Source organism: Camelus bactrianus, chromosome 16 (genome assembly GCF_048773025.1).
Source record: "Camelus bactrianus isolate YW-2024 breed Bactrian camel chromosome 16, ASM4877302v1, whole genome shotgun sequence".
Lineage (NCBI taxonomy): Eukaryota > Metazoa > Chordata > Mammalia > Artiodactyla > Camelidae > Camelus > Camelus bactrianus.
Genome location: NC_133554.1, coordinates 41257903 through 41270201, shown reverse-complemented (window position 1 = coordinate 41270201; position 12299 = coordinate 41257903). Strand labels below are relative to the sequence as shown.

The 12299-nt window shown below is 37.2% G+C and overlaps 1 protein-coding gene across 6 annotated transcripts in view; it reads left to right on the top strand.

Annotated features, from left to right (window-relative positions):
• Positions 1 to 12299, top strand: part of SMYD4 (SET and MYND domain containing 4) — a 59277-nt gene that overhangs the window by 8103 nt on the left and 38875 nt on the right. For all 6 annotated transcript variants that reach the window (XR_006726024.2, XR_006726022.2, XR_006726023.2 and 3 more), the window contains exons 3-5: positions 3952 to 4096; positions 7535 to 7624; positions 8875 to 10036. Coding sequence is in view for 2 of the 6 variants with exons in the window: in XM_074343228.1 (XP_074199329.1) it covers positions 3952 to 4096; positions 7535 to 7624; positions 8875 to 10036 (1397 nt within the window). In the remaining 4 variants the exon portion in view is untranslated. The remainder of the gene's footprint in view (positions 1 to 3951; positions 4097 to 7534; positions 7625 to 8874; positions 10037 to 12299) is intronic.

Sequence of the window (12299 nt, the reverse complement as noted above, 5' to 3'; positions counted from 1 at the left end):
TTTTTTCTCCCAGTTACATTCTCTAACTGATGATTGGTGGTATAAATATAAACTAGGAGTTTTTAAAATCATTTTACAATAGGCCATCTAACTGTACTTTTATATTACTTCATTGTTTTTATGCCAGATCACCTAAAATTTTTAGTAAGTGTATCTTCAAACAGTAATCCTCTTTTCCAATATTTGTACCTTTTATTTTACTTTTTAATTATAGTGTTAGTTAGACCTCTAGTGTGATGTTGAATAGTAACAGCAATTTAGAACATTGCTATAGGTTTATAGTATATACCTTTTTTCAGTTTAAGGAAATTGCCACATATTCTATCTTAAATTTTTTGATATATTTTGGGAGGAATGATCATTTTTTTTCTCTCCTTTAATCTGTTAATGCAGGATTTACATCAGTAGATTTACTGAAATTCAACCATTTTGGAGATAAACTCTGGTTATTGTCCATGATTCTTTTAACACATGGCTAGATTCAATTTGCTGATGTTATTTTTAGGATTTTTAAGTCTATGTTCCTACATGTTCTTTTTTGTGCTCTATTTGTAAACTCTTGGTGTCAGAGTTACGGTAGCATCATGGTGTGAATTAGAGAGCTTTCATCTTTTTCTGTGCTCTAAAATGGCTTATATAATATAGGGATTATTTGATTCTTTAAAGCTGTAGAAAAATCCTGTAGAACTGTGTGGACCCGGTACCTTAGTAAGTGGAAATATTTTCCTTTTTTACTTAAATTTTTATCAGAATAATATGTATACAGTGTAAGTAGTCAAATAGTACTTAAAATATTATAAAGAAAAATAGCAACCTTCTGTCTTACTCTTTCTCAAGAAAAAGAAAAAAATATATTCTAGGAATAATGGAGAAATTTTAAATGGTATTTGAATTAATGTTAATTTTTTAGGCATAATAATGATATTATGATATCGAGATATAGGAGAATGTCCTTATTCTTAGCAGAGGCCTGCTGAAATATTTAGAGGTGAACTTCCATGATGACTATACTTATTTTCAAATGGTTCAGGAAAAAAGTTGTATATGTAAACGTGTGCAAGTTATTAAGCTGTTGTTTCTCAGCTCCAATCTTCTGTCCTCTCTGCTGGGGCTGGGACTGTCTGCTTTTCCAGTTAACCTTATGAGAGGTTTTACCTCTCTAGAGCTCTAGAGAGAAGACACAGCTGGAAGAAGAAGGAATTTGGTTCTTTCTATCTGCTTTCTAATTAGAATCCACATGCCAGAGAATGAAGTTGGACCTTTACCTTATACTGTATACAAAAACTTAACTCAAAATAACTCAAAGACCTAAACTTAAGAGCTAAACTATAAAACTCCTAAAACATAAGCCAAAAGCTTAAGACATTGGATTTCGCCTCCGTTTCTTGGATATGACACCAAAGGCACAGGCACAAAAGAAAAAAAAATAGGCAAATCAGACTTCATAAAAAGTAAAACATTTTGTACATCAAATGACAATATCAAAAGAGTAAATAGGCAACACACAGAATGAGTCAAAATATTTGCAAATCATATATCTGCTAAGAGATTAATATCCAGACTTCATAAACAACTCCTAAGACTCAACAACAACAAAATCCAGTTTAAAAATGGGCAAAGAACTTGCATAGACATTTCTCCAAAGAAGATAAGCACATAAAATGAGCACATGAAAAGACACTCTTAACATCTCTAATCATTAGGGAAATGCAAATAAAACTACAATAAGATACCTTACTATCTTCATATTCATTAGCATGGCTATTATTAAAAAAAAATAGTTAAGTTTTCATGTGGATGTGGAGCAATTGGAGCCCTTGTGCACTGTTGGTGGGAATGTAAAATGGCATAGCCACTATGGCAAACAGTACAGCAGTTCCTCAGAAAATTAATAGAATTACTATATAATCCAGCAACCGTACTGCTGGGTTTATACCCAAAAGATTTGAAAATGGGACTTCAACGGGTATTTGCACACCAATGTTCAGAGCAATATTATTCACAACAGCCAAAAGAGAAAACACCCCAAATGTCCATTGGCAGGTGAATGGATAAACTGGTATATACATACAATGGAATGTCATTCAGCTATGAAAAAGAACAAATTCTGGTACATGTTACAACATGAATGAACCTTGGAAACATTATGCTAAGTGAAATAAGCCAGACTTAAGGACAAATATTGTATGATTCCACTTATTATATGAAGTAGCTAGAAGAGACAAATTCATGGAAACAGAAAGTAAAATAGAGATCACCAGGAGCTGGGGATAGGGAGGAATGGAAGATTATCATTTGATGAGTACAGAGTTCTAGTTTGGGATGGTGAAAAAGTTCTGGAATTGTGACGATACCTAATGCCACAGAACTATATACTTAAAAATGGTTAAAATGACATTTTAAATATTTTACCACAATAAAAAAATTAATTGGAAAATTGTTCCACCTCACTTTCTCAAATTTTTTATTGTAACATTCCAGAAGAAAATTTGAAATACTAAAAAAAGATAGAACATCCATCTGCTTGTCAAAAGTTTAAATTAATTGCTGCATTAAACTTGGTGCCAGAAGGAATTATGAATTATGGCAGCTTAGTTCTTCATTGCACTGAAGAACAATTACAAAAACATTGAGTTTATCATCATTTTGGATTAAGATTAAAGAATATCCATTGTTAGACAAGAAGAGTTCTGCTATTATTACCATTCACCACAGCCTTTTTGTTTGAATAGCATTTTCAGGTTTAACCTAATTTAAAACAACACAAAAACAAACAGCAAAGGACAGGCTCTGTGGTGCACCAGATATACATGGGCTATTGTCCTCATATTTTCTGGACTGGGATAAATTTAGAACAAGCAAGCACACCTTCTGAATTAAAAAAATCTTTCCTAATTTCTATTTTTGTGTTATTTTGTTTTGAGATTTTTTTCTATATTGCATTTAAGTATCAGTAAAATCATATTTGATATTAACTTATACAGAGCAAAGATAAATAATGTTTTCTGAAATTTCCATATATACAGACACAGATACATCATACTGAATCAAAATGTAAAAGGTATTTCTAATTGTAGATCTCTGTAAATAAAAATTTGAAAAATACTTTTCTAAACACACTGCAGTTTTACTTTTGATTTCCCCTTTGACCCAAGAGTCGCTTAAGAGAATTTTTAGATTCCCTGCTATTCATATTTTGCTTCATTGCATTATAGTCACAAAGAGTGTAGTCTAGGTTGTTCTATACTATTTCTCCTTATTGGAAAAAGAGTCTATTGCCAGTATGTGTAGATGTTTGTGTATTTATATATTACAGCACTTGTATACTTATTTTTAAAAACTTTTCAGGTTTAAGTAGTTTCAGATTCACTTGCAAAAATAGTATAATTACTGTGTAATACCCTTGTTTCAGATTCCCCAAATGTTAACATTTCACTGTCTCCCTCACCCTCTTCCTCCTCCTCCTCCCCTCCCTCCCCCACCCCTCCTCCTCCTCCTCCCCTCCCTCCCCCACCCCTCCTCCTCCTCCTCCCCTCCCTCCCCCACCCCTCCTCCTCCTCCTCTCTCTGCACACCTCCCTCCCTCTGTCAGCCATCCACTCAGGTATTTTCAACAAAGTTTAGGTGGCCAGTATGCCTTGGTGCAGACACTCCATGTATTGTGTCATTCCCCTCACCAAGCTGCTGCATGATGCATTATCCAAGGAATGGTTTATTTATAAATAATTTAAAAATTAGCATTCTGTCCTCTAAATAGAAATTCTAGTCCCTGTGTCTCTGAGACCACAAGATTTCCCACCCACTGCCCCCATCACATTACACAACACATCCAGCCTCGCGTGTCCCAGTGTTTTGTAGGCACTCATTTCCTGTTTCAGGTGCATTGATTAGGAGCTTTCCTTGAAATAACAAGTTTGTGCTGTTTTGTTTTGTTCTTTCTTTCTCCATGAAGACCTGAGGATGAGATATTTTTAAAAAGGCTTTCTGGAGATTACCTTGTAGGAAAGGACCCTGACGCTCCCCTTTTCTACAGAGAAGAAGGAAACAAAAAATTTCAGAAGAAGGATTATCTGGAAGCCACAGTGCTGTACTCTAAGGTAAGACACCTCCAGCTCAGCAAGAGGGGCTATCTCAACAATTTAGCAATGCACATTTCTTCAAAGGATAGAGCCATTATTGCTGACTCGTGTAGTCAATTCATTTTGGATTGGGTTTGAAAAAGAAAACTGGCAGCACTCTGCTGTAGATCATATTCTGAAACAAAGGATTGTTTGTATTATACGTCCTGGATTCCGTCCAGTATATTCCCATACTCCTTCAGACATGGTGCAGCAGTAGACTTATTGGACGCCTTGGCCTTCCTCACTCACCCACGTCTATCAGCTCTCACTGAATTATATGCCATTTTTGTCTGAATAACTAATGAGGCTATTAGTGTGATAGTCCCAATGCAGAGAACAGCTGGATTTGGGGCTTTGCCACAGCGATAGCTTACAGCCAGTATGACTTAGATTAAATTAGGAAGGAAATAAGCTCAACTGCTACAGCCCTCTTGAACTGCACTTTGAAGGCTGTCAACAAATATTTAAAATTATTACGCTAACCATCAATGATCTAGATTTTGAGGAGGAATAGTGGCTTTTAACAATGTCTTGCTCTTACTGGCCTGCTTCCATAGTTGGAATTGGAACAAGATTCCTGAGGGACTTCCTTCCATCATTTCTTAGAGAGAAATATGGATTTAAAGCAAAAATGTATCAACCCCTTGCACCACGTCTGTGACCTTATGTGTTAAAAGAATGAGTGTGAATTTAAAGAGTGTTGCCCCACCCTGCATCTTTAATAGACCTGTGCTTGAAGTTTGAAATTAATTTTCCAAAAACTGTCTGATCTGTAGCAGCAGTTTCTATAATTTATAAAAGTCCTGCTTTGTAAAGTTGTAACAAAGTATTTAGCTGAATAATGTAAGCATTCGTGATTGCTGAAGAATTAAAATCTATTAGATGTAATGATCACTGATAAATGGCTTAATAGTACTTTTTCAGAGCTAATCTCTTCAACTTTATGCATGTGTGTAATAAATGTGATCACAGGGGAAGTTGTTCAAGGCAAATAAGTAAAATAAAAAGTGAATTCAGAGGAAAAATTAAGGTTTTTCTCCGAATGTGGAGGGAGACGAGCCTTCCTATTTCATGAAGCTACTATATTGGTAACTATGTTACTTAGTAATTTTCTATATAGCTGCTATTTTCTTTCTTTTTTAAAATAATATTTGTTGTTTTTGTCTGATTGTAAATGTAATATATGTTTACTTGGAAAATATAGAGAAGCATAAACAAGTAAAAAAAAATTCCATAACCAATGGTAAACACTGTTAATATTTTTCTTTTACAAAATTGTGATAATGCTGTACTCACTGTTTTGTAACCTGCCTTTTTCCCTCAACAATTTATTGTGACCATTTTCTCATGTTGTTAAATTTTCCACTAAAACATGATTTTTTACAGCTGGCTTAGTGTTCCATTACAGAGAACTTTATTTGATTTAACATCTCCTAATGCTGGCAGATTGTTTGGTATCATAAAGCTGCAAGGAGTACCTTTCTATGTAAATATTTGTGTACACCTGACAATTTCCTTAGGATAAATTCCTAGAAGGGCAATTGCTGAGTCAATTGAATGTATTTTTTTTTTAAAGGCCTTTGGTACTTGATACTGAATCATTCTCCAGGAAAAAACTAGTTGTATGCCTTCTAGCAGAGTATGTTCATTTCTCTATATCCTAAGCCATCCTGGTTATTACGGTTATTATCATCATCATCATCATCATTATTTCAGCTATTTATTTTTGAATAGGAAATGTCTTTCTGTAGTTCAGATTTAAAAGATGTAAGAGTATACAGTACAGTCTCCTTCCTCTGTCCCTCAGCCACCTGGTTTCCCATCCCCAGAAGCTAGCACTTTATTAAAGATATCTCTCCAGAGGTGCTTCAGCATATATAAACAAGTACAAATAACCTCTCACTCCTGCACATGCATGCTGTTTTTACATAAATAACGTTCTCTACACACTGTTCAGCACTGCATTTTTCCCACTTAACATCTTAAGATCATTCTTAACGTCAGTACATAGATGGCTTCCTCATTCTTTGTTTACAGGTACATGGTATTCCATTTTATGGATATAATAGTAATTAATTAGTGTCCTCTGGATCAACATGTAAGTTTCCTGTTTTTGCTGTTTCAAACAATTCTGTGATGAGAAACCTTGCATATATGTTTTGCACATACCTATAGGATAAAAGATTATATCTGTAGGATAAATTCCTAGAAAAGGAATTGCTGGGACAGTGGAGCTATAGATGTATGTATCAAAAGATGTGTATACTGCTACATTGCCTCCATAATCATGAGACCAATTTACACTCCCACCAACAGACAGGTGTGAGAATGCCCATTATCCCACTCCTGTGCCAACTCAGCATGCCATCAATTTTATTTTCCTTTGCTAATCTGATAGGTTAAAAATGACGTCTCAGTAGAGTTTTAATTTGCATTTTGCTGATTATGAATGAGGTTGGGCATTTTTTCATCTGTTTAAGAGCCATTTATATTTCCCTTTAGAATTTTTCATATCATTTGCTTATTTTCCTACTGAATTATTGGTTGTCATCTTATTGATCAGTAGGAACTGTTCATAAAGTAAAGAAATGAGCCCTTTGCCTGTAGCAGGAGTTGCACATATTTTTTCCAGTTCAATGTTTGTCTTTTGATATTGCTTTTATTGGTTTTTGCTGCAATGAAATTTTTTTATTTTTAGGCGGTCAAATTTATTAACCTTTTATGACTTCTGGGTTTTGTGTCATAATTAGAAAGGTATTTCTTACTCCAGCATCACTTTAGACTATTCCTATAGTTTCTTCTAGTGCTCTTATACTTTCATCTTTTATATTAAGATTTTGATCCGTTTGGAATTTATCCTAATGAGATTTATCATATATGAACAACCAGCTTTATTTTTATTCAGTGGCTACTTGTCCCAATACTTTTATTGACATATCCCTTTCTTTTCTCCAGTGATTTGAGATGCCATCTTTCTGATTATTATTAATTCTTGCCAATTTGGTGGTAGAAAAAGTAGCCCTTTTATGGTTTCATTTTCATGGATTTGACTACCTGTGAATTAACTATGTTTTCCCCCATATCATTAGTGTTTCTTGTTTTGTGAATTTCTGTTTGTTCCACTCACACTTTATTACGTGCAGGGTTATGCGCCTCCGTTTTCATTTACCTTTGTATTGTTTGTGGCTGAAGCTGTGTCTGAAGCTGCTGTCTTCAAAGTGCTTTGCATATTTATTTCCTCACTTGATCTTCACAGCCCTGCTCTAATGCCCTTAAAAATGAAGCACAAAGAGATCCAGTAACTTCCCCGATTTCATACAGTCTTCAGTGGCAGAGCCCCTACTACCTGAAAAAAGAAATACTCTGAAGATGCTAGTTTCCGTGAATACCTTTAACCAGTTCATTATTCTGCAGGGAGTGTCACATTCAAGGCCCCACACTGAGGACATTTCACTGTGTTACGCCAATCGCTCTGCAGCCCTCTTCCACCTGGGTCAGTATGAAGTGAGTATCCGGATGCCTGGTGTGATTAGAGAAGATCTGCAGGGGGTTCCCTGGAGGACTAGTCCTTCATCCCTGCTTCTCCCTTAGAACACTGAGATTGGGCCATGCTGCAGCTTGTTGAATTGAAAGCAGATCGATGTCCTCTCAAACTTGGTCTTTCTCCTGATTCATGTCAGCTGTCACAGGTGATGCTGGGGGTAGTGCTGGTCGGCAAGAAAGAGTCAGGCACGTTCCACAGGGCCATGGACTGTGCCCTGCGGGTCAGCTCAGTGTCAAGATCAGCTGTGAGAAATGTTACTAGTTACTAAACCCTCCCAAGTGTTTGCAAAGTATTTACTTGTTTGTTTTTTTTTTTAAATAAGTAGATGAGCATGTTCAAGAGTATCCCTGCAATAATACAGCTCCCCCTCAATATGCATTTTGAATGGGAAAGTAAAAGTTGCACTGAGATACCTACTAGGGGGGGCTTTAGATGAATGTCGTTCTCCTCATCCCCCAATTGAAGTCCAAGGACAAACTCTAAAATGCCATTTTGGTACATCCATTTTGGAATTCTACAAAAATTTAAACTATACCCTGGAGTTAAGGACGATTTGAGTAATCACCAGTTCACACTTAACGCCCTTTGGACAAAAAGGGAAGAGCAAGACTCTAAGCCCTAAGCGAGAGAGGCCTGGGTGATGGCCCAGGGGACAGCGATGGGAAGACTTTGTGGATCATTTAGCCCTTTGTAGCTTCCCTATGCTGGTTATACTTCTCTTTCCCTTCTTGTAATAATGATTCCTATATATTGAGCACATGCTGTCTTCCAGGCACTCTTTTTAACACTTTAGATCTATTACCTTACTTTCATTTTATTTCAACCCTGTGATGTATTATTATCCCTGTTTTTCAGATGAGAAAACTAAGACACTGAGAAATTAATTTACTTGCAAGAGACAGAGTCTGTCCTGGAATGCGGGTCTTTTTGGCCTCAAAAACTGCCCTCTTAATCACCGTACTATGATTCTTCTATCTGTAAGACTCTTGTCCTTAGAATCAGGAATATTTAATGGCAGTTAAACATAGTATCTTCAGCATGTGTTTCTATTCATTCATAAAAAGATCACAGTAGAATATGACTTAAAGAAATAAACACATGATTGTTTTTAATAATCCTTAACTTACCTGTAGGTTTTTGTTAAGACTTTCAAGTGGATGTTGAAGAGTAGGGACCAAGGGTCATTTGGGGATTTCCTTTCTGCTTTCAGACATGCCTTAAAGACATCAACAGAGCACAGATGCATGGATATCCAGAAAGATTGCAACCCAAGATGCTGTTGCGTAAGGCAGAGTGTCTGGTGACCCTGGGGAGACTGCCCGAGGCAAGCCAGGCCATCAGTGATCTTGAAAGTAACTTTGCTGCCAAACCGACCTTAGCAGCTTCCCAATTGCAGATTCTGCAGAGAACCCTCTGTCATCTGAAAATCAAGGTACAAGAAAAGGAGAATCTCACAGAAGCCTTCCCAGCAGCTCTAACCAAAGCCTTTGAGGATGTAGACCTAAGACAAGAGAATGAACAGATTTCCAGTGCATCATCATCTGTCAGCTTATGCACAGACCCTTTAAAAGGCCGCTATCTGGTGGCCACAAAAGATATCCTCCCAGGAGAGCTTCTAGTGAAAGAGCGTGCTTTTGTAAGTGTCCTTAACCCAGGAGAAATGCCACCACGACATCATAGCCTAGAGAGCAAGTGGGACACCAGAGTTACCACTGGGGACCTCTACTGTCACCGATGTTTGAAGCACACCTTGGCCACAGTTCCCTGTGATGGATGCAGCTATGCCAAGTACTGCAGCCAGGAGTGCATGCAGCAGGCCTGGGACCTCTACCATAGTGTAGAGTGTTCTCAGGGGGCACTGCTTCTAACACTGGGTGTTTTTTGCCACATTGCCCTGAGATCAACTCTTTTAGCTAGATTTGAGGATGCTGGCAAAGTCATGAAGCTTTGTGGTGAGAGTAGTAACAGGGACATCTGTTTACCTGAAAGCAAGAACCTGGTACAAATGCTCAGTTATGACCTGGGAGGGGAGAGTGAGAAAAAGGGTAAAACAGTTGAGGCCCCAATTCCTGGATGTGATATTAATGGGAAGTATAAAAATAATTATAATGCTGTCTTCCACCTTTTACCCCATACTGAAAACCACAGTCCAGAGCACAAATTCCTCTGCGCTCTAAGTGTTTCTGCGCTGTGCAGGCAGCTTGAAGCAGCCAGTTTACAGGTCTTCACAGCAGCTCCGAAATCATGTAGGCTGAAAGCAGTAGAGGCTCCTGCATTGTGTCCGGAGTTGAGTGTTTGGGGAGTGGCCATGCTGAGACACATGCTACAGCTGCAGTGTAATGCTCAGGCAATAACCACCATACAGCAGACAGGTAAGAGGGAAACTCTTTTTTGTGCCTTACAGTATTGTCCTTGATGTAGCTAATGTTTGGGGAGAAAGAACTGTAAAGGAGAACAGCAGCATTCAAACAGATCAGTGGCCTAATGGGAAAACACGGCTATCTTTTCATGATTATGCCATTGCGAAGCTATGTGACCTTAAATTATTTGAGCCCACTGTGCCTCAGTTTTCTCATCTGTAAAATGGGTAGTTTAATCTCACCTGACTTTACAAAATTGTGAAGGTGATTTATTTGTTTGTAAAAGTACTTTAAATCTGAAAGTCCTATTATCCTATTAATTTTTCATTGTGAAGGAAAATGGAAACAATGGATGTACAAGACTGCAGAAGGAGCAGAGTTTGTGGTTAAAGTATCAGAATCTTAACTCACCCCATGACACAGCTACTCTGTCTCTTCTCTTTCCAATTGACAGATTTTTTTTTTCCATTCTTCTGTTTTAAATTTCCAAGAGAAGAATCGCCCCGCACAGCTTTTCACATAATGCTGCCATCAGCTGTTGGCCAGCCTGTATTTGGGCTGGCCCCTGGTCAGGTGGCCAGCAAGCAGGGGGCAACCTCTAGACACAGCCCAGCCCAGCCCTGCTTTCCTGAACCAGACCCTATAGATGAGGCTCTTAAGGTAGATGGGGAGGTTCCACGTGCCCAGCATGATGAGTGACATCTCTAATACAACTGTACTGACAGCAGAGATGCTATTATTACAAAAGAAGTGGTGTTTCCAGTATTTCTATTGTATGATCTTCCTTTTAGCAGATAATATGTCTCAGTCCAATCAGTTCATTATACTCCTCTCAATTTCCTAATTAATTCTATTGGGGGGAGGAATTAGGTCGTATCTAACCCTGGGACTTATAGACAGATTAATATTAAATGTGGCTTCACTAAACTTTACATGCTTAGCTCTTTTGCTCTTCTGATGTTAGGTAACCTAGAATTTTGTCAACCTTTTGCCTGTATATTTTTCTCTTTAATTTTAATTCAGCTGCCAAGTTATTTAGTGTATAAGTATTTCATTATAGGTGTTTTGGGGCAAGACTCTCTTCCCCATCCTGAAGCACATGGAACATCCAAAAATAGCACTGGCCTCATCCCATGAGACAGCAGAATCACACTGCAAGCTAGTCTCCATTTCCTTGTCTGCCTTCTTTTGCTGCTTTGAGTCATTGCTACCTTCTAAAATATATCTGTTGAGTGTTTTTCCAGAACTGTTTTCCCTTGGGTACATTCACTGGCATTTTAAAAAGTACTGTTTTCATTTTGTTCTGTTTTTCTAAATATAAAAAATAGTACACAGAGCTTCCAGATTATATGGCAGAAAGTTACCAACTCTTAATTGTATTGTATCTTGCCTCTAAAATACTTAGTAGAGCATACAAAAAAGATACAAATGTCAGCAGCTCTGAAAACTGGGAACTACTGTCTGGGTAAACACTAGTAGCGACCACTAAGCCAGACTGAATCCCTGAGGCAGGATGGCACAGCCATAGGGACAGACGGAAGTGTTTTCCATCCACTTTCCTCTCCTGGCCTCCCCCCTTACAGTCAAAGAATCTTAGCCTAAATGCTTGTGCTCTCTGTACATGACATTGCATTACATTCAGTTTTTCATTTGCACAGCGAGTTTTGGGTAAAATCTTTCACAAGTTGTTAAGATGGAATTTTTAGATAGTAAGAGCATGTGCAGCTAGGAATACCTGTATTTTCCGTGGCTAAAAAGGACTAGAGAAACAGATACGTAGCATAATACTGGCCACCTAGAATGATGGAAAGAGGATTGGAGACTCTGTCTTCATCTATGGGGTTCTAATATTTTATGCATAATTTATTCTGAACTTATATGATGTTTTAAATATATATACATAGAAAAAAATAAACTATAAGCAAAAATACCAAGATCTTAATTAACAATTATGAATTCTGAAAGTGGAAGTATGGATGATTACTACTTTCTTCCTTGAACTTTTCTATATGTTTTAAAATTAAGAACACTTATTCACACAGTGGTAACATTATTCTAGAAAATTTAAAATGGGTTGTATACCTTTCCCTTCATTCTAGGGAGGTTTTTTGAAAAACAGCAAAGATAGAAAGATGATAAAAAGTGAGTCTCCAATGGTAAATATAAACGGGCTACCAAACTCTATTAAATGTATCTTTCAGAATGGGTCAAAAAGATTAAAATCCAACTATATTCTGTTTATAAAGGTGACACAACACAAAGTGTTTGGGCAAGA